Source organism: Coniosporium apollinis (assembly GCF_000281105.1).
Source record: "Coniosporium apollinis CBS 100218 chromosome Unknown supercont1.16, whole genome shotgun sequence".
In the NCBI taxonomy this organism is placed as follows: domain Eukaryota; kingdom Fungi; phylum Ascomycota; class Dothideomycetes; genus Coniosporium; species Coniosporium apollinis.
Window position 1 is genome coordinate 320,104 of NW_006913278.1, and position 20,482 is coordinate 340,585.

Here is a 20,482-nt window from a genome sequence, read left to right on the forward strand (position 1 = left end):
GGCTCGCGCTCTGACAGACAGTATCTGAAGAGGCGAGCTTGCAGGAGGCTCCATCCAACATGCCCCGAGTGCTCAGCTATACGCCCTCGTGGCTCTCCAGGCCCTCCCCCGGCTTCGACCTCTTCGCGCAATCGCCAGCTAAGAACAAGACCAAGGCGCGACCCCTCAACGGAAACGGCAGCTCACCGGTGGTCCCTGGGCCCAGACGAACAATTGCGCGCCGCGGCACGGAGATCTTTGTGGCAGCGGGGAACGAGATACGATGGTCAGACCTGGTATTGCTTAAAGAGAAGGGAGCTTCGGATGAAGACCTTAGGCGCTCGCGGTCGAGTCGGAGAAGGGGCAGCGGCAGTGATGCCTATGGCAACGATGCTCGGGACGATGACTACGCGGAGGCCACGTACAGGGTAGGTCTTCGTACCTGGGAGGTGCACTCCTCAGCGGCAGGATACTGACTGAGGATAGGTGCTCAAAGTACCAGTGTACGGACAGATTACACAGCTCATCATATCTCCTAGGGATGACTATATGGCCATCGTCACGTCCCACACAGTTCATGTCGCCGTTCTGCCTGATTCCTCGCACCTGAGCGCTCTAGACAGCGGTCCGTTGAAGCTCAAAGCTTTCCACCTTGGCCCCACCACCCATGTATTGGAGCAAGCTTTGATCGCGTCGGTGTTGTGGCATCCGCTCGGCTACCAAGGAAGATGTCTTGTAACCATCACGAAAGACGCTGTTGTTCGCCTGTGGGAGATAAACCGAGAGGACCGGTGGTCGTTTGACAATCCGGCATTAGCGATCGACCTGAAGAAGCTCGCCAATGCTACAAGCGCCGAAGAGGATGTCCGAGCATCAACATATGGCGCGGGCAAGGGCTTCTCGCCAGACTCCGTGGAGCTTGAAGTCGCTTCGGCATGCTTCGGAGGCACCGGGCAGCTTACAACGGAGTACGGCTGGGCCCCGATGACACTTTGGCTAGCCATGACGGAAGGCGATGTCTATGCGCTGTGTCCGCTGCTCCCCAGCAAGTGGGAGTGGGAAACACATGCCGAATTTTCGCCCTACATGCGCTCACTCTCCCTCGCCATTGGCGCAAAATCAGCCATTGTCTCGAGCGATGAGAGCGCATCGGACGCGGATGAGCAGATTGCTGAACAGCAGCTTCAATGGATATCTGGCATACAGGACCAAAACCTGCTTACCACTAAGGGAGAGCTCGGCCAAGACATTGTGGAGGTCTTTACCCGTCCTTCTAAGCCTGGCGCGGTACCCAAGCTCCAAGGACCATTCCAGTTCGACCCCGAGACCGAGGACGACTTCGAGATCTCAGACATCCGCGTTATAGGGTTGACGAGTCAAGACACAGATTACGACCACGAGCATTGGGAGCCAGGTCTTCCGGGCGCTGTTGTTTGCCTGTTGACCAACGACGGAAAGGTGCATATCTGCTTGGAGCTCGATGGAATCGAGGGACAGTGGCTACCAACAGGGAGAGTAAGTTCGAAGCTTGAGTCGAGCGCGAGCAGCTTTGCTGATTCGATCCTATTAGAATACCGCCGCTTTTTCGGAGGACGGCCTGCTACACAGCCTGACCATTCTCGAGACCGTCATCACGTCAGAGCCCTCAGACGCAGTGCACGCAAGCTTCACCGCCGACGTGCAGTCCCAAGACCTCCTCTTCGTCACCCACTCAAGCGGCGTCCACTCCCTAAGCCTCTCCCCCTGGCTCCCCCGCCTCAAAGAAGAACTTGCCAACCCCTCCGACGAGGGCGCCCTCTTCCGCCTCTCCTCCCTCCTCTCAAGCACCCCAACCCTGATCGAGCACCCCCTCCGCATCGCCCCCGAATACGACACCCCGACCCCCATCCCCGCCGCCATCATCCTCCAAGACTCCGACCTCGGCTACCTCCTCCTAACCACCACCTCCTCCTCCCCCATCGCCGCGCTCCTCGAACCCCCGCTCTGGACCCTCGACCCCTCAACCCGCCTCCCAGACCACCCCTACGAGCCCGACGCGCCGCGCGACCTGCAGATCTCGGAGCCGAGATCCGCGTACCAGCCCGCCGCGATCTTCTACCGCGACTCCGCGCTCCCGAAGTTCATCGAGCAGCACGTGCCCGCGCACCGCAGACCAGCGCTGAAAGACGAGGTCAAGCTCAGCCCCGCGACGCTGGATCTGCTGTCCCAGGCGCATCGGATCCTGGCGGCCGAGACGCACGCGCTGGGCCTCGCGGCCGCGGATCTGTTCCGCAGGTGCGAGAGGCTGGTTAGTGAGTTTGGGGAGCAGATTGCTAGGGCGGCGGAGGTGGCGGATAGGATCGAGAGGGTTACGGGGGAGGATGAGGAGGATGAGGGGAGTGGGGAGGAGGAGGAGGGCCGGCCGGTGGGACTGGCGAACGAGAGGATTGAGGATAGGATTGGGCGGGTGAGAAGTAGGCAGGAGGGCTTGGAGGAACGGTTTAAGAGGCTGCGGGGACGGCTGATGAAGGGCGGCGGGAAGGAGTTGAGTGCTAAGGAGATGGATTGGGCGGGTGAGGTTGAGAGTGTGGCGAGGGAGATCTTGGCGCCTGAGGGTGCAGAGAGCGGTGGTGCGGACGGAGAGCAAGATGTTGAGGCGGTGTTGCCGTGGCAGAGGGTGGAGGAGGTGAAGAGGCTGGTGAAGGACTTGGTTGCGCAGGCGAAGGAAGCCGCGAACGAGCCTAGTGATACGACGGCCGCGCCCGCAGTGCGGGTGCCGTCCGACTTCAGGAAGGCGAAGGTGGCCCAGGTCAGAGAGCTGCTGGATCGGGAGACGGCGCTTGTCGAGGCGGCGACCGAGAAGCTGGACAGGCTGAACATAGCTATGTAAGATTATGTGGGCGCTGTACGATACGTCACTGATTCTAGCATGATTGAGCTGTCAAGGTGTTTTTGGATAGCGAAGAAGTCAGTTCAATGCCGTTGATCTCCATGCAGTAGTTGTCCCCATCGGGTTGTCCTGATCAGGGAGAGCTAGCATGGCATTGCAGCACAACCGGAAGGGAAACACTTCTGCCAACGCACCAGCCAACGTTGCAGATGCCGTGGCAGCGATTCTGTCAAGCGAAACCCGGTGTTGTCGCAGCGCTCTTTTCTATAACTTTCCAAACACTACTTGAGATTTTTGCCAAAACTCTAGCTTTGAGTACAGCATTGGTACTTGATACATTCTACGCAAAAACTTATTGTATAAAGGCGGTTCCACTGTCCGTAAGACTGGATGATGAACCATATAGTGACGCCGATCAACCTCGGAAACTGCCGATACTTCTACAACGTTTTCTGGCACGTCGACATTGGTGCCACTACGATCTCAGTATGTGCATCATAGGTGGGCGTCACTAAGGATACATGCGGCACGAGGCCATCACATGCTCTTTTGGATATCGTTGCGGCCTCGTACGGTATATCAAGGAAGCTGATGACGAAGAAGGCCTTTGTTTTCCGGCGTCGAGGTGAAAGTGAAGAGCGAGTTGATAAAAGAGTGGTGAAATGACCACTGACGTGACCTACCTTCATGCTAACAACAACACAGCTGCCCACAAAACATCGTCTACAGAACACAGATCTTCTCTTCTTCTTCATCCTGACAACCTTCGACAATCACACACCACAATTGCACAACGACACAAACCCTTCTAAGAGATAACAGATACCATGAAGATCCTCACCGCCATCACAGCAACTCTCCTAGCCCTCAGCGACCTCGTCGCCGCCCATCCTTCCGCCGTCGATTTTGCCCTCGACCTTCCCGCTGGCGGCGCCCTCGTCATGGACCTCGTCCAAGGCAACGGCACCTTCCCCTTCGCCAACACCTCCATGGGTCTCAGCAACCATGCCAAGCCTCCATTCCTCTACACCGTAAGTTCCTCCATGCCCACCTCCCAGAAAGCCGCCCCCCTCGCCCACTAACCTCGGCCCAGGCCTACTTCTGCACCGACGAGAACTGGACCGGCTTCTGCATCGGCATCGGCTTCCCGACCGACGCGTGCTGGAACCTCAAGCCCGACGGCGGCTTCTATAAAGCTATTACTTCGTTTGGCCCGGATCAGAACACCTTCTGCCTCCTGTACACGACGCTGCGCTGTCAGATGGGCATCGGCGCGGACACGGTGGCGGGCTATCTCTGGCCGGGCACGCCGAATGTAGGGGAGGCGTTCAATGATCGCTTCGTCGCTATGCAGTGTATGGCGAAGAAGCAGACCTCCTGAGCAGCTACTCCTTGTCGGTTTGGGGCGTCGGGACTGGGGCTGGGCTTGGAATTGGGAGGGCTCTTCTTGGATTGAGGCTTGGATCTAATGCGGACTCGGGAGAATGGCGGACTGGCTCAGTGGTATCCAGGTTCGATGGGTTTCAGCTACGGCGCATGCGGCTTGCTGCGCGTACTCTCTCGGTAATCATGACCGGTGGAGAAATGGAACACAGATGAACGACTTCAATTCGTGCTTTTACTGAGACATGTGATGCCGAAACTGTGACAAGTGAGAAAGACCAAGCGGAGATGGAAATGCATGCACGTATGATGAGTGTGCTAAGCGTGCTGAGCTTGTGAATCGCTTGGCGGTCGCCCCTGGTAGATGAAGTCTAAGAAGGATCAGTTCATACGGACTACGCGTCGCAGCTTAGAGGCTGTAAGCTGATGTGAGTTTGCATTTGTCATGAACATGGATATTCTTGATGGCCACTGCAGCACGAAGCTATGCTTAGATCGACATAGATCTGGGTATCCTCTAAAATGGTACTTTGTGGAAGTAAAATGATACAGCTGACTCGGTAGGCTAAAGCGAAGCTGCCGATACCCAGCTTCTGAGGAAAGGACTGGAGAGTCGAGGGTGAAGCTTTACCTTACCCTTTGGGCGATTCAATGCGCACGTGATATCGAAATGTCCATACCACAACTCGCACAACCTACGTGCTGGACTCCTCGTCACTGAGAGATCCCCAATGGCGACTCCATCAAAAAAGCATGGACTCTGACAGCGAGGCCAAACCATTCCCAGCTCCAACATCAGATTCGAGCATGCCGCTGACGTGAACGTCAGCGTTAGCGATTGTGCGAGTGATGAGAGACTGGGCGCGCGTCTCCATGAGGGCGATCAGTCGCCGGCGCAGATGTGCTCTTTGATGAGCACCATCACGTCACAGTGCTGGAGCTCACGAAGGTTTCCTACTCGAGCATCGCCTCCATCGTGGGAAGAACGGCCATGTAACCAGCTCGACCCGGGCGCTTAAAAAAAGGTCCAAGCCGAGCCTGCCGAGCTCGCGAGATGCACAGCCTGTCACGCCCCAGCAAGTGCGGATGCTGGCCGCGCAAATCATCGAGCGGGACAGCGTGACGGACAAGTCAGGCCCGCCCTGCATGCACCGTCCGCCTTGCCAGCTTGGGCTAGAGCTCCCGCGCCTCAGTCACTGCGGCTTCGCCCTCACCGCCGCTGACTGGCCAGCCATTGCAGCTCCACACTTCCGTCCAACGCACTCCAGAACCCCGATTTGCAGGGCGCCTCTGCTCGTCAGGATGCTTCTGTGCGTCCTGACAGGCGTGCCCTTCGGCCAGCCCTCCCGTCAATCTGGGCGCCGTTGGGCCAGAAAGCAGGAGCGTGCTTTGGCTGCAGCCTGATCCTCTTAAACCTCCTCAACCCGCCACACCCTTCGGAGCTTTTGGACCTGCTTCTTGTCAGTTCTCCGCACTGATCGAGCTATCTCTGGGACGTGCTCCGTGAAGCCCGGAACCGGAGCCGTTTCACGATGGACGGACTCAACATGTTGCGCCTACCGTCGCTTATCGCCTTTCTTACAACATGGAGCCTGGTCGCAGCGCATACCGTTGTCACATATCCAGGATGGAGGGGAAACAATTTGATCACCAACGGAACCACTGTCAGCGGTGCGATACCGGAAGGCTCTCTCGGAATCAACTATGTCGATGGCCAGCCCAGCTACCCCTACGGCATGCAATGGCAGTACCCATGTGAGTCTTACAGCGCAACTACGTTGGCAGGACGTTCAAGCAAGAACACTAACCTCGCCCTCCAGGCGGCGGCATGCCGATGTCTCGCAATCGCACGAAGTGGCCCGTCACCGGCGGTGCAATCGGCGTCCAGCCAGGATGGTTCTCAGGACACGCAACTGCTCTGTTCTACATCAACATGGGCTTCGGCAACGAGCCCATGAACTACTCGCACAACCTCGTTCCGGTGTTCCAGATCGCCGGGCCGTCGAACAGCTTCTATCACGGCTCATTCTGCCTTCCCCGGATATCGCTGCCGCCGAACGTCACCGTCAACGTCGGGGACAACGCCACGATACAAATCATCGAGACGGCCGTGCATGGCGCTGCGCTGTACAATGTGAGTCCGATCCACGAGCACATGGCCAGGGAGCGAAGCTGACGGGAATTCAGTGCGTCGACATCACTTTCGCCGAGCCAGAGGACGTGCCCCAGGTCAACAGATCGAACTGCGAGAACTCGACGCTGCAGGGGGAGAAGATAGGCTTCAATCTCCTCTACACGACCCCGAATCAGGAGTCGGCGGCGCCCCTGCTGCTGTCGGGATCCAACAGCTTTCTGGCGCTCTTACCAGCGCTGGCCGGAACATTAGCGGCCAGTCTGTGGGTGTGAGATGGTTGTTGGGATGTACGAATTTCTTTTCAGCGGATCGCGAAAGGTCATCAAGGGCCAGGCTTGGGTAGGGTCGACCTTTGTGCGGTTTCACACTCTACATCGTAATACTATACCAGGCTCGTCTAGCCATTGCATTGGGGTTACGGTTGGGCTGGCGATTGAGGAGTTTGTGCCGGGTGTTGGCTCTGCGGTGGATTTGTTGGAAGGGGCCTGGCTGTATCCTTCCTCAGATCGTTGACTGCATCTGATATGTCAGCACTTGAAGTCTACATTGTTGAGCCACGTTTTCGATCCAATCAGTGACGCTAACATTTAGGAACGAATACTGGTCCCAATATATGAATATTGCTCGTGTTCATCGCGATGGAGAAGTGCTACCCTGGGCTATCAGTGGCGCAACCGCTACATTTAAGCATCGTGACGGCGGTGGCATGAACTACTTTATGACCTAGGTACAAATATCTGCTCGAACCCCTTGGTATTTTGAGGCCACATCTGTCCACCGTGCGCCAGAAAGTCGGCTCGCCATCCGAACCACAAGGCATCCCATCTCCGCCTTCACCAAAATGGCCGACCCACCACGACTCCAGCAGGACCCTACGGGCGCACACCCCTCCCTCTCTTGGTCAACATCACAGCGACGAGCACACACAACCAGCCGAAGCAGCCACCCCAAGCCCCCATAATGCCTCACACCAGCCGCAAAACCCGCAAGCCGCCACCACGCAACCGAAAACCCACACAAGTGGCGCTCGAGAACGGCTGGAATCTCATAACGCGCTCGAGATGCAGCGCCCGTCCCGACATGGAGCGCGAGACCCTGTCTTCGAGCAAGGGCGCGCCGTGGAACGTCTGCAGCGAGGGTCCGACGATCGAGGGTCTCACGCTCCGACAGCTGGCTGCGGACTTTGCGAGGCATGAGCTGCTGTATCTCGCCTCTGACTGTTGCCAGAGCGTTCGGCGGCATGTTGGAAAGGCTTTTGGGAGAGATGCGCAAGGTCTGTACGGTCTGGGCGGTGGGATTGCCAACGCGGTGTGTCTGGCGCTGGGGAGCTTGTGTCGCGAGCACTATAACAGAAATGGCCGCTTTTGGCAGCTGGCGATGTTCATGGATATCGTAAAGCAACGTTAGTACAACCACTCCATCACTCAGTCCGTCATGATGGACGACAAATCTTCCCCAGCACGCGGAAGTCTTGACACGGTCCTAATCCATCATTCCAGTGAAACAGCACCACAATAACATCGACGCGTTCATCCAAGAACCAGCACTCCGCCCACTCGACATCGAGTTCCTGAAGTCTCTTGGCCTCACCATCCTAGAAGATCCAGCAGCCACGCGAGTGATCCAAAGAACATCCTTCGTCTACGCCCCATGCATGTACGCGCTTCACCTTCTATGTGAGATCCTAGCGGGTAAAGATCCCGCGCTGTTCATAAACCCTGATCTCGCGGAGTGCATCAGGGGATGGCAGCTCACGCCGGCTGGCGACCGCACTGAAGAGACGATCAAGAACGCCCAGCGGTTTGAGGACGGCTGGCATAAGGAGCGAATCCCGGAGCCGGAGACTTCATGCGTGCCTTTTCCGTCGTTTCGTATCTACTGGAAGGACGCGGATCCGCCGTCCTCGGCGACTGCTCCGCCGTGAAGTCAGCAGCATGAGCACAAGGGGTTTCATAAGCTATTTTAAAAGCCGGAAGAAATTCTGTAGAAGCAGCATAAAGCGCTCCCGGTCTCGTCTTTACAGCGACTCAGAGCGCTCGACATCCTCTACACCACTACCTCGCTGCGCCACCATCAACAAATTCAGCTCTATACAGTTACCATCACCCGGCACGTCCGCGCTCGTGGACACCACGCCGTAACGCTAGCTTATGGTATCGCTGTATAACCTGCGGCCGCCCCACCCTCCCAGTCGTCTTGTCCACCCCCATCCACATAAAGAACCTGCCCCACCTAAATCTTAGTCCAGCCTTAGGATCCCCAATCCGCCTCATCGACGCATTCAGGCTTGCCAAGTGCCGCAGTCCACCTTCTGTATCTTCCGGGCCTGGGATGCTGAGTCTGTGATGCCGCATGCGGGCCGGCAGCGGCTTCCGCGGGATCGGCTCGATTTCGGCGCCTCGTCTGCGCGGGCTTTCCGGAACGAGACGAGGTTCGCGACGGCGGAGTCTTTGCGGTGGTCTTCATGTGGGGTTGCGCTCGAGGATGAGGAGGCAGCGGACGAGGCGCCCGACGCGCTTGCCAGCCTGCGGCTTCCTTCGAGCATGTCGGCGAGAGCTAGCGCATACATGCTGCCGAGACTGTCTTCTTCGTCATCGTCCTCATCACCATCGTCGCTGTCTTCGCAGTCGTAGTCCCAGTCGTAGTCGTATTTCTCGTCATCCGCACTCTGTCCCTCGTTCCCCTCCTGCTTGGCGATCGCCACGTCCTGCGCACCTGTACCCGCCTGGTTTGCGCTATCTCCATCCTGACGGCGCGACTCGGCCGCCAAACCCGAACCGCACGCGTCGGCCAGAGGACTTGCATCTTCCTCTGCGCTCGCGGTGGCGCTCTCCTCGTCGTCTTGAGTGGGCGACGCTGATGGTCTCTCGATCTGCATGCTGTTAGAACTTGCTGCCGGGAGCGCGGTGCAGGACTAAACACACCACGATCTTGAATTTGGGGATGGCGCGCCTGTGCTGGTGCAGCGCGTCGAGGGCTTGGCTGGAGGTGCAGACGGAGGCGTGGAAGATCTTTGATAGCAGCTTACGGCAGTGTTTGTGCCGCGTATCAGTGCGTGTTGCTTTTATCATGGACATTTTGGCTTTGCTTCGTGGGTATGAGGTGCTTCGTGTGCTGGATTTCGCTGTTTCTAGTCTGGCTATTGTGAGGGCGTGGAAAGGGAAGAGAGGCACGATCAGCTCTTTTTAAAGTGAGCATGGTATCGCCAAATTCACTTTTGGTCTGCGCGTCTGAGCGGTGAAATGGGTATCGTGGTGAAGGGTGTGCACTATTGGGGAGCAGTACCGTGAACGACACCCCGGTTGTGAACCACGGAACCGACTTTTGACCACCACAATGATAATGACTTATCGCCAGCAAGGTACTCGGTGCTACACATCGAAGGTGCAACGCCTTCTGCAGAACAAGCTTCAAGATGCCGTTACGGGACTTTTGGGTTTCTGATGCTGATTTATACGTGCCACTCGGTATAGGCTAGGATTTCTCTACATGTACAGCATACACAGCAAGATCCATGGCTGGTCTCCCATCCGTCCAGCAATGTCCCAAAGTCTGCCCCCTATCCTCAAGTAGGTTTCTTGACCCCAACGTCCTCGACACTAATCGTCTCGACAACCTTCGGCACCTCCACGCCCCCAACCCTCCAAACCATGCCAATATACCCATCACTCACGACCTTGACATCCACCGTCCTCTCCCTCTCTGCCTCCGCCAACCTCACCACAACCCTCGTGCTCACCTTCCCGCCCGCACGCCTCCCCTTCTCCGCCGCGGGCCACGTGACTCTCTTCAGCGCAAGCACCTCATCGGTGCCCGGGTCCGCAACAACGACGAAGAAGCCCTCCGTCTGCGGCTTCGGGAACCTTGGCGCAAACATCCTGCACTCCCTGTCCGCGACCGGGTTCGTGCGCGCCAGAGTTACGACCAGCCCGTCAGCCCTGACGTCCTCGACGCCGACGCGCAGATCCGGCAACTGCTCGACCGCCTTCCAGAAGCGCGGACTCGCGGCCCCGAGCTGCCTCGCCGCGGCTTCCATAACCTTCCTCGGCGCGCTGGCGGCCTCGACGAGCGATCTAGGCACCGCGTTCGGACCCTCCAGCCTCGCTTTCTCAGCCGCAGGCTCGACGCCCGGGAGAATAGCCAAGGCGCCACCATCCGGCCAGCGAGCCGACTTGACACACTGCAGCAGCGCCATCATCATCTCCGCGGAACTCGCGTGTCCCAGTTCCGCAAGGACATCGATCCCCGCCTGGATAATTCTGACGCTCTGGTCCAGCACGCTGATCTGATCGCCCACATAGTCCGAGATGGGCAGGTCGATGCGCGAGAAATGCGCCTGCAGCAGCAGGAACGCCTTGACGTGTGGATCCCACATCGGGAGGCCCAGCACGTCGGCTTTGAGCGGCAGGTTCGCGGATAGCTCCGCGTTGATCAGGTCTTCGTTGTGGCGCACGGGGAGCTCGTCGTATTCGGTGGCCGCGCACATCCAGGCGAGGACTTCGGCGAAGGAGGCGTGTGGTTTGGCGTGCGTGGTTAGATGCCGGATCGTGAGGTGGGAGAGGTAGTAGTATGACATTATTTTGCCAAGGGGCGTGGGGTCGACGTCGTTGTTAGAGTGGATCTCGATACAGCGGGATTCGGCGAGCGAGGCGAGGGATTTCTCGACAAGGGAGACCATGTAGTCATTGGCGAGCTGCTGCGCGGCGATGGTATTATGTTCCTCGGCTGAGATCTCGAGGCCGTAGTAGGACGGATTCTTGTGCAGGCGTCGGAAGAAGAAGGTCCAGGTCAGGTAGTCGAGCGCGTCTTGCTTCGTTGCGATGGTTTCGGCGGAGACCTCGGCGCCGAGATGGTTGTCTAGCACATTGTGCAGAGACGATTCAACGGGAAAGCCGGTGTGCAGGAAGTGCTTGTAGAAGGCTTTCTTGGAGTCTTGCGTGAAGATGCGAGCGATTCCTGAGTCGTCGAACTGTGGACGGCCTGCTCGGCCCAGCATCTGCAGCACATCCGTCAGGTCCATGTCCTTGTAGCCTTCGGTCTTGGCGTCGAAGAACTGCGTGCCCTTCACCACGACCAAGTGGGCTGGCAGATTGACACCCCATGCAAGCGTGCTGGTTGCGACGAGAACCTGTATCTTATTGTTGGCGAAGAGCTCTTCCGCTAGCTGACGGTCAGACTCCACAAGACCAGCGTGATGCAGCCCGATACCGAAGCTCAACGCCTCACGCAGTGCCTCATCCTTGACGCGCGAGATATTGAGACTAAGGTCCTCTTCGGACATCTTGACGAACCGGCGGGGGTTGTCTTCCATGCCGCAGAAGTTGATCAGATCCTTTGCAGTAAGCCGAGTCTGCCGACGGGATGCTACGAACACGATGACCGGCTTTGTCGGAGAATGCGACTTGATCGCCAGGAAGGTGGGCCGATTCATAGATTGCATCAAAGGACAGAAACCTCGCTGCTCGGGAAACCCATCGATGAAGATCTCAAGAGGAACTGGTCGGACTGAGTGCCGGAAGTTGAACAGACCTTCCTTGACACCGAGCCAGTTGCCCAGATCCGTGGCATTGGCGCAGGCTGTAGACATACCGACAAGCCGGACGGAGCCTTTCTTTTGTGACGCAATATAATTCATCCGCGAGACGATGATCTCTAGAATAGGTCCTCGGTCGCCACCCAGCAGATGAATCTCGTCGATGATCACCAAACTCACTTGACGAACATAGCCACGCGTCTGCCAGCTACGGCTGATACCGTCCCACTTCTCTGGCGTCGTGATGATGATGTCTGCATCTCGAATTGTCCTCGTATCAGGCGTGTTGTCACCAGTCAGCTCGACGAGCTTGAGACCCATTGGTCCTGTGAGCCGGCGGCCCCAGTCCTGGACTCTTTCTCGAACGAGCGCCTTCATTGGGGCGATGTACACAACTTTTGACCCGGGGTTCTCGCGAAAAGCCCACCACATCGCTAGCTCTGCCGCGACTGTCTTGCCACTGCCCGTAGGCGAGCCAAGCAGGACATTAGCGGAGGTGTGGTACATGCAGTGGAAGATCTGTGTCTGCATAGGGTTGAAGAACTGGAAGCGCTGCCCGTAGATTTCTTCCAACAAGGGGTTCTTGAGGGCTGTTATCGGGAGTGGCTGTAGGTTGAGTAGGTCGGTGTAGACGCTCTCGGTATCTGGCCTGATGAGATGCTGAAATGAGACTGGGGTAACAGTCTCTGCTCCGAGCCATCGATCTGATACTGCGCGGACGTAGATCTGCGAAGGTAGGGGATCGGATAAGGGAATAGTGAAGTTCAGCTCGTGTTCGTCGTAAAGCTTCTTGCGTGATAGGATGAAGTACTCGTGGTGATAAATTTCTGATGTTTCCGAGTTCTCCACCCATATCCAGTATGATTCAGATGTCCCATGATGGCGGTCATTCCAGCGGAAGTCAGGGGTGATGTAGAGCTTTATCCGCAACACATCGCGATTGAGAGGTGCTATTTCGGCTTCGACGGTCAGAGTAGGGAAGTTGTCAAGCAGCTTCGATATTGTGTGGCCTATGTGGTTGTTGTGCACGAGCTGTCCGATTTCCGCCGGCTCCATGTCTCGCAACGACTCAATGGAAGATACAGCGCTCTTGTCGTCAAGGTTCCGCAGTACCGGATTCGGAAGATCGAATTGATGGAACGGATGCTGGTACGGCCAGACCTGCCGTTCAATAGATTTGCACAAGGAGAGCAGGACCAGGCACTGGTAACCCCATCGCCTATTGAGTGCTATCATGAACAGAGCTCTGCATATCCGCGTTGCGTTCTGCGCGACGTATGCTGTGTCGGATACCAATGTATAGTCCTCGAGTCGGGCCCTGGAGATGTGCGATTGTAGTAGAATGTTCGTTTTGCCGCGCGGCGTCCCTAAGCCTCCTTCGACTTGGCATGGCGCTGCCTCATCCTTGAGTCTTAGGAGCTCCTTCTCTTCATTGTCTCTCGACTGTATATTGTCGAACTCTCCACTCATACTGATCATCTTCAGCACATCTGCTTCGGTTGCTTTTGGCCGCATCATCTCGTTGAAGACCTCAATACTGGTCTGTAAGACGTAGTACTGGCTTGCAATACGGCCAACATCCTTTGCGCGGAGCTCCTCGGTGGTCTCATTGAAGATGATCATCTGGCTCTTCTGCAGAACCCGGGCTGCGTCTATCACAAGCTTCCTCCGCCTCTGGACCAGCTGCGGGTCGTCTCGAATCTCGGCCCAGTCAATGCCGTACGAGAGAGGGTTCCGTTGCATCCGCACAAAGAGATACGAGTAGCCCACCCATTGAACGGCTTCGGGGACTGAAGTGACTGTGCCAAGCGAGATCTCTGCGTTAAGATTATCCACCAGTTTCTTCGAGAAATTGGACTCAATCGGCTGTTGTTGCGTAACAGCCGTGAGATAGTGCTGTAATTTGTCATGCGTAGTGCAAATGAAGCCGATACCGGTGTCCTGGAACTGGGGACGACCGGCGCGACCAAAGATCTGGAGAACGTCGAGAATCCCTACGTCGACAAACTTACCCTCTTGGGCGCTGTACAGTTGGGTTCCTTTGATAACGACTGCAGCAGCCGGCAAGTTCACACCCCAAGCCAGGGTAGCGGTACAGCAGAGAACTTTAATGACGCCATCCGCGAAGAGACGCTCGATGAGATTGCGATCTGACCGCGGCATACCGGCATGGTGAGTGCCCATGCCCTTTGGTAGGAGCTCTCTTAGCTCACGGCCCTTGGAGCTCTTCATATCTCGAACCGCGAGGTCATAGTTGGGATGCCCCTGAGGGTCGAAGAGGTCTGTGCATTGCTCTTCGACAGCCTTCTCGTACATTGTCTTCGCCGTCTTGAAGGTATCCTTCCTCGAGTGCACAAAAACCATGACCTGGTGTCCCTGTCGGAGCATATCGGTGACCTTCTCAAACGCAACCTGGTCAAGATTTTCCCTTGACTTCGCTGACCCTGGCTTGCCCTTGACACCGAGAAAATGTTGCTCTAGAGGGACCGGTCTGAAGGATGCATCGAAGTAGAATAAACCAGCCATACGGTTGACTTTGAGGAAATCGGCTACATCAATGTAATTTGGCAGAGTAGCCGAGAGACCTACTATGCGAATGAGCGACTGCGTGCTCTCCACTTGACGCTCTGTACGTGCGACGAGAGACTCCAGGACAGCGCCGCGCTCATCATGCAGCATGTGTACTTCGTCGATGATCAGCAGGCGCACCTTCTGCACGAGCTCGGTGTCGCCTGTGCTCTTACGCGTTACTACATCCCATTTCTCAGGAGTAGTAACTATGATCTGAGTCTGCGTGATTTCTGCCTTGGTGAGATGCATGTCTCCAGTCAGTTCTCGGACCTGGATCCCCAGCCAAGCCAGTCGTTTACCCAGCTTTTCTGTAATCTCAGCAGCTAAAGCTTTCATGGGGGCGACGTATACGATCTTGAAATCTTCCCTCATGACTACAAACTCTGTCGCCTCGGGTTCGTCGAGGGGACTAGGAACGATGTTCTTGCCGATTATGTTCAGTATGGCAAGCATGGCCGCGTCAGTTTTACCAGCACCAGTTGGCGCGCATATCAGCATGTTCTCGCTAGTCTTGTACGCAACTGGGAAGACAAGACTCTGCATGCGATTGAGGGTCTTGTATCCTCTGAAAGTCCTGCGGCAAAGACCGTCCATTTCTTGGATCTCAACCAGCTTCCGGCCTACACCGAGGGTCCCAACGCGGGCAGCGGGAATGGAATACTCCTCGTACTTCTCGTTCTCTGTGCGCTCGCTTCCAAGGGGCAACGCATACTTGCGGCCATGTGCAGAGAGTGTGTTACCAGCTTCATGCGATTTGTAGACATGCGGGTATTGGGGGCCAGTCCTGTCAACACTAGCAGCAAGAGAGGCGTGCTTGTGTTCATGGTCCTGTCGGCGGAGCGCTTCTTCTCGTTCCTGTCGCGTCTGAAGACGATCCAGGACACCCTTCTGCTGGCTTGAGGCGGTAGTAGCCTTTACGATATCCCTCCTGTGGCGGATAAAGTCGGCAACCAGGTCGAGCTCGCCGTACCCAAGAACATTCGCCAGCATCATCTGAAGCTCCTCGTCGTTGCTGTCTGAGGCTAAAACCGCCACCACCTGCTCTTGCAAGGCCTGGGCATCTAAGCCAGACCCACGCCGTGTAACGTCTACGCATTGCTGCTTGAGCCATTCCGGACTATACGGAGCGGCGTCTGTGGAAACCTCGCCGGCAGGAGCCTCGAAGCCGTCAAGATGATCGCTGCTGTAATCCTCTTCGTCAGCATCGCTTATCAGGTCCCAGATGTCATCGCCGCTGGTCGTTCCTGAGAGGTCGTCGTCGTCGATTTTGATATCCTCTCCGTAGAGCTGGGTGTCGCCGTTCTTCTGAGGCAGCTTGAGTTCCGCAATAGCCGCGCGCATCGCCGCCAACTGAACAAGCCATTCTGATTCAGCAGTTTCAACGGAGGGAGACATTCTGATTTCTTGTGCAGAAGTCGGTTCTTCGAAGACGTGAAACGTGGCCGGGCCTATTGATTCTAGAGAACACCCAGATGTTTCTTCGCAAGAGGTCTTTTGCCTCACTACTTCCAGTTGCGACTTTGTCGGTGATGACTCGCACATGCAAATCGCCTAAGCGTGAATTTGATATCGGAGCTTATCGATAAGTCCGCCAAGAATCGACAATGACATCGCCGCATTGAGGCTGACATTGAAGCCACCGCCTGTTCGTGTTTACCACGGTTCTCTATACCCTCCGCCTTCAGGCATCACTACCACTGTTATCCTTCACAGTCGATACTTCGCAACCTATACGTGTTCACGCCCTACAACAGAAGCGCTTCGTCTCCAGTCCTCTCTCTTTCGTAAACTCCCTCCACCGACCGCAACCATGAAGATCCTCTACATAGGCGTCCGTCCCTCCTTCCCCCCCTATATGCCTCTCGCCTAGCTAACGCTATGCCAGATTCTCAAGAACGAGCAAAAGCCCGCAGTAGAACTCGCCGCCGAGCGCGACCTCTCCAGCTACTCTCGCTTCACCCGCACAAGGTAGCCTCCTCCCAAGAACCTCGCCCACCCAACTCCAGCTAACGCTCCTGTGCCTTCCCCAGCGTCGGCGAATTCATGACTCTCTTCTCCAAGACCGTCGCTGAGCGCACCCGCCCCGGCCAACGGCAGGACGTGGAAGAGCAGTCCTACACCTTCCACGCCTACGCGCGCTCCGAGGGCGTCTGCGGCCTCATCATATCCGATCACGAGTACCCAGCGCTGGTCGCGCATCAGCTGCTGTCGAAGGTGGTCGATGAGTTCTTGACCAAGTATCCGCGGTCCACATTCGCGAACTCGGATGCGCAGCTCGCCTTTCCGCAGCTGAAAGAATACATTGTCAAGTACCAGGATCCGGCAGCGGCGGACAGTATTGTAGGTTTGCCCTGGGATGGCTAGAGGGAGAGGAAGGTGCTGACGTGATTGATCCCGCAGATGAAAATTCAGAAAGAGCTCGACGAGACGAAGATTGTGCTGCATAAGACCATAGAGAGCGTGCTGGAACGAGGGGAGAAGATAGACAGTCTAGTCGCAAAGAGTGACGGACTGAGCGCGCAAAGCAAGATGTTCTACACGCAGGCGAAGAAGCAGAACTCGTGTTGTGTTGTTATGGTGAGTTTGCCAGATACGTGTGGCTAGAGAGCCAACGTCGAAGCTGACTTGTGCCCAGTGATTTAGCGAGGTTGGATTCTGGAGCGGCGTTGCATGATGCATGCGATTTGTGATATATTCGTACATACCCGACACCTATGATTTGGTCGATACAGTCCTGCAGGGATTCGAGGCATACTTTATTTCTATCTTCCATGACATCTCGGCAACGATGGGCAGGTGCTCCGTGTTTGGAAAAGGCTTTCAATTCCCCTCACGCGCAGTACAGTCACCGCTCGTCCATACACCAGAGCCGTCGACCACCATCCTACCGCTACCCCTTTCTCGTATCTCTCAACACGTTCCTCAATTTCGACGAACCAGCCATAAACCATGAAACGCTACATCTCCAGTCATACATCGCTGCACTTCGTTGCATCCATGTTTCGGTCCATACTACGCCAGCTACCTCACCTCATAAGCTTTGCCCTCTCCCTCCTTTCAACCATCACACCGATACATAAAGTACTGCCACAGCACCTGAGAAGCCACTAAGGCGCATGCTTGCCGTGATCTATGCGCACGTGACATTCCATCCAAATATTACCGATGTTTTACCGAACAAAGGTCACGTGAGAAACGGCGATGTGCCAAGAGCTCATGAGCAGCAGCTGTGACTCGGAGCAAGCTGCTGTTCGACGACCTCGGGGTCAGGTTCAGTTTAAAGCCATGGCTCGCACCGAGGAAGCAGCAGCTTGGTTCGCAGCCGTCTACCGTGCCGTGCAAGAGATACCGCACGGAAGAGTCACGTCCTACGGTCACATTGCGCGATTGCTTGGGCGACGTACGTGCTTCTCTACGCCTGCCTTTCCCCTTCGTCCGTACTGCAAAATGACCTGAAGTTGACATGCCGGGCTGAACTTCCAGCTGAATGTCCACGGTACGGACTACCTTACTGCACGAGCGCAGCCAAAGTCAGAAGAGGAATGAGGCTGACAAGAGCCCAGACAAGTCGGCGTCTGTCTAAAACACCTACCTTCAGCAGCCAGCGGCAGCAGATGGCACGATGGCAACGTGCCGTGGCAACGCGTGATTAACGCCAAGGGCGGTATCAGCCCTAGGTCAGTGAGCTGAATGAGCCATCAGGCTGCTGCTTTCTTCTGGTCACGATGCTGATGAGACCCAGAGGTCCTGGAGGCGCCAGTGGGCAAGCGGCGGCTCTGCGCCAAGAGGGCGTGACTGTAGACGAGGGGAGCTTGGGGGAGTTCAGCGTGGATCTTCAGGCTTATGGATGGTTTCCGGACGTTCTCCCGAGCGAGGAAGGGGAGGACAGCGAGGAGGATGAATAGCTCGTTGCAGAGAGATGGAGATGGAACGGCCCGTGTCGCTTTGAGTGGTCGTGCTGGGAGCCTCGGAAGTTGTGCAGCCACAAGGATTGTGGCGCGTCGGAGCGCTTCGCCGGAGCTGGGAGTCACGATGAATGGGGTGACTCTCTTTGGTATGTCACCATGTGGTTGAAGCCTTGAAGGATGGTCGTTCCAAACAAAGAAGCAAGCTTTGGGCGTGGACAAGCGATCACCATCCGGGGACAGGGAAGTGCAGCAGTGAGATCAGCGGATCGGCGCCGGCGAACCCCCAGCCTCCGTCCCTTGTTCTTCGTGAGGACCAAGATGAATCCAGCATCATCCGGTCAGCAGGCAACCCTCCACCACGAGACGGAGTCCGGCTGTGCCTGGCAGCATGACACGCCCAGCTTATCGCGCGCAGGCCTCCAAGCAAGGCTTCACTAGATACCCCAATGACGCCGCCCGAAGATGTGGGGAGCTGGAGCTTCCGACCCGTTATCAGCGCCCCCAGCGGTACCTCAGACAACTCCCCCCAGCTCCCTTTGTCCTGCCCGACTATCGAGCTCGCTCTACATAACAAACCCCGCCTTTGTTGTTCACAGAAAGCCATAGACAAACGAAGTCTGCCCCCGCCGCAGCTTCCACTTCTCTAGAACCATCTGCCATTACCTGAGCTTGCCCGTTCCGGCGCCACTGCCTCATTTGCGTTGACTCGTATCTTAGTGACTCAGCAGCGGCCTGCTTCGACTCATCTCAGACGTTCACAGACGCATTACTTCAGCTGTTACTAGATCCTTCCTCCTTCTGTGCATCTTCTTGCCATTTCCTTCCGACCTACAGGCTCTTCTTCCATCTCTCATTCACCACCGACCGAACAGCTTCAGCCTTCACCTCCGTCTGCCAGCACAGCATCTCCACTCAGCTACTGGAGTGAGTTCTTCACGGGCTTCCCTTCCTCCTCACCATATTCTTCGGGAGCTTCCCGGCTCTCTTGTTCGTACAAAGAACTGCTACTGTCGTCTACAACCCTGTCCTGTGTTTCTGGCACTGACTCACAGCTAGCCTCACTCCAGCATCCTTAGCACAAACACCCAAGCCACCACGACCAAGCTACCGCCGTTCGACAACATGGCCTCCGAGCAGACCTTCTCCGCCCAAGACTTCCGCGCCGCCACCAAGGATTACAAGCGGGCGCACGACCAGAAGCACAAGTGGGCTCTCGGCCAGGTTATCGGCAACGGCCTCGCCAACCCTGAGGGCAAGATCAGGCCGTTGATGCCTCCAAGGTAAGCACGTCCAACAGGTGCATTCCCATCACTCCCTTGCGCGGGCCTAACACCCCTAAAGCGTAGCCACAACTGCAGCCCTCCGGTTCCGTAATGGCCGAGACCAGACACGCGCCCAGACCAAAGCTAAGACGGCTCAAACGCGCGACATCCTGAGCGAGCAGAGCGAGTCGTCCGCAGACGAATCCATCGACGAGCCATCTGCGGCTCCCGAGCCGGACGCGGGCATCACTTATTCCTTCGATGCGCCCCAGGGGCCCAGCCAGGGTAGCCAGATCTTGACGCTAGCCATCGCGCAGGCTGTGGAGCGCTTCGAGTCTAAGCAGACGGACAAGCTCATCAAAGAGGAGTATGAGGTTCTGGACGAGGAGGGCGCGTCGAACCCACGCGCTTTGGGTCGGAAGCGCCACGTGTCTCCCTCTGGCGGCGAGGAAGCTGATGTAGAAGCTGATGACTTCGTCGTTCTCTGAGCGAACACGAACACTTGCTACAACGGTCTCGCGTCTGGGCTTTAGGGGTTCTGGATCCGGATTTGGTATTTAGTCTTCGGCGTTGGCATGACTACATGGTACCTTCACCTGGCGGGCATTGGCTTTCATTCTATGATACCTTGGGTAGGCAGCATCAGGAGAGGAGCATCGGCGCTTCTTGAGGACCTGAGCAGCATCGGTCTTCTAATCACTTTGGGATATTGGTTTAGTGGGCACCTTGTATTCACTCGCAGTCCATAGCTCGCGGCCTTCAGCACGGGCAGTACAGAACTTACGAAACTGCACGGTACCTCGTTTGACAAGTGATGATTGTCGTGGTTGCCCTTCATACTAC

The 20,482-nt window shown here is 56.6% G+C and overlaps 9 protein-coding genes across 9 annotated transcripts; 7 read left to right on the top strand and 2 right to left on the bottom strand.

Moving 5' to 3' along the window:
* Nucleotides 1-59: 59 nt before the first annotated feature.
* On the top strand, nucleotides 60-2,848 carry W97_03871 (uncharacterized protein; the record flags this gene model as incomplete). Its single annotated transcript, XM_007781765.1, has 3 exons — nucleotides 60-407; nucleotides 466-1,494; nucleotides 1,550-2,848. 3 exons carry the CDS (start codon nucleotides 60-62, stop codon nucleotides 2,846-2,848), a joined length of 2,676 nt encoding a protein of 891 aa, XP_007779955.1.
* An 827-nt stretch (nucleotides 2,849-3,675) lies between these two features.
* W97_03872 (uncharacterized protein) lies at nucleotides 3,676-4,229 on the top strand (the record flags this gene model as incomplete). Its single annotated transcript, XM_007781766.1, has 2 exons — nucleotides 3,676-3,879; nucleotides 3,942-4,229. The coding sequence occupies 2 exons, from the start codon at nucleotides 3,676-3,678 to the stop codon at nucleotides 4,227-4,229; spliced, it is 492 nt and encodes a 163-aa protein (XP_007779956.1).
* A 1,534-nt stretch (nucleotides 4,230-5,763) lies between these two features.
* Nucleotides 5,764-6,637, top strand: W97_03873 (uncharacterized protein; the record flags this gene model as incomplete). Its single annotated transcript, XM_007781767.1, has 3 exons — nucleotides 5,764-5,986; nucleotides 6,052-6,365; nucleotides 6,419-6,637. 3 exons carry the CDS (start codon nucleotides 5,764-5,766, stop codon nucleotides 6,635-6,637), a joined length of 756 nt encoding a protein of 251 aa, XP_007779957.1.
* Nucleotides 6,638-7,325: 688 nt separating this feature from the next.
* On the top strand, nucleotides 7,326-8,289 carry W97_03874 (uncharacterized protein; the record flags this gene model as incomplete). Its single annotated transcript, XM_007781768.1, has 2 exons — nucleotides 7,326-7,767; nucleotides 7,865-8,289. The coding sequence occupies 2 exons, from the start codon at nucleotides 7,326-7,328 to the stop codon at nucleotides 8,287-8,289; spliced, it is 867 nt and encodes a 288-aa protein (XP_007779958.1).
* A 357-nt stretch (nucleotides 8,290-8,646) lies between these two features.
* W97_03875 (uncharacterized protein) lies at nucleotides 8,647-9,442 on the bottom strand (the record flags this gene model as incomplete). The annotated part of the gene is made up of 2 exons (XM_007781769.1): nucleotides 8,647-9,237; nucleotides 9,290-9,442. 2 exons carry the CDS (start codon nucleotides 9,440-9,442, stop codon nucleotides 8,647-8,649), a joined length of 744 nt encoding a protein of 247 aa, XP_007779959.1.
* Nucleotides 9,443-9,930: 488 nt separating this feature from the next.
* On the bottom strand, nucleotides 9,931-15,864 carry W97_03876 (DEAD-box superfamily DNA/RNA helicase MER3/SLH1; the record flags this gene model as incomplete). The annotated part of the gene is made up of 1 exon (XM_007781770.1): nucleotides 9,931-15,864. The coding sequence occupies one exon, from the start codon at nucleotides 15,862-15,864 to the stop codon at nucleotides 9,931-9,933; it is 5,934 nt and encodes a 1,977-aa protein (XP_007779960.1).
* A 415-nt stretch (nucleotides 15,865-16,279) lies between these two features.
* On the top strand, nucleotides 16,280-17,112 carry W97_03877 (uncharacterized protein; the record flags this gene model as incomplete). The annotated part of the gene is made up of 5 exons (XM_007781771.1): nucleotides 16,280-16,300; nucleotides 16,355-16,437; nucleotides 16,500-16,809; nucleotides 16,870-17,046; nucleotides 17,074-17,112. 5 exons carry the CDS (start codon nucleotides 16,280-16,282, stop codon nucleotides 17,110-17,112), a joined length of 630 nt encoding a protein of 209 aa, XP_007779961.1.
* A 642-nt stretch (nucleotides 17,113-17,754) lies between these two features.
* Nucleotides 17,755-18,374, top strand: W97_03878 (uncharacterized protein; the record flags this gene model as incomplete). Its single annotated transcript, XM_007781772.1, has 3 exons — nucleotides 17,755-17,869; nucleotides 18,026-18,146; nucleotides 18,212-18,374. 3 exons carry the CDS (start codon nucleotides 17,755-17,757, stop codon nucleotides 18,372-18,374), a joined length of 399 nt encoding a protein of 132 aa, XP_007779962.1.
* A 1,125-nt stretch (nucleotides 18,375-19,499) lies between these two features.
* W97_03879 (uncharacterized protein) lies at nucleotides 19,500-20,127 on the top strand (the record flags this gene model as incomplete). Its single annotated transcript, XM_007781773.1, has 2 exons — nucleotides 19,500-19,657; nucleotides 19,719-20,127. 2 exons carry the CDS (start codon nucleotides 19,500-19,502, stop codon nucleotides 20,125-20,127), a joined length of 567 nt encoding a protein of 188 aa, XP_007779963.1.
* Nucleotides 20,128-20,482: the final 355 nt, after the last annotated feature.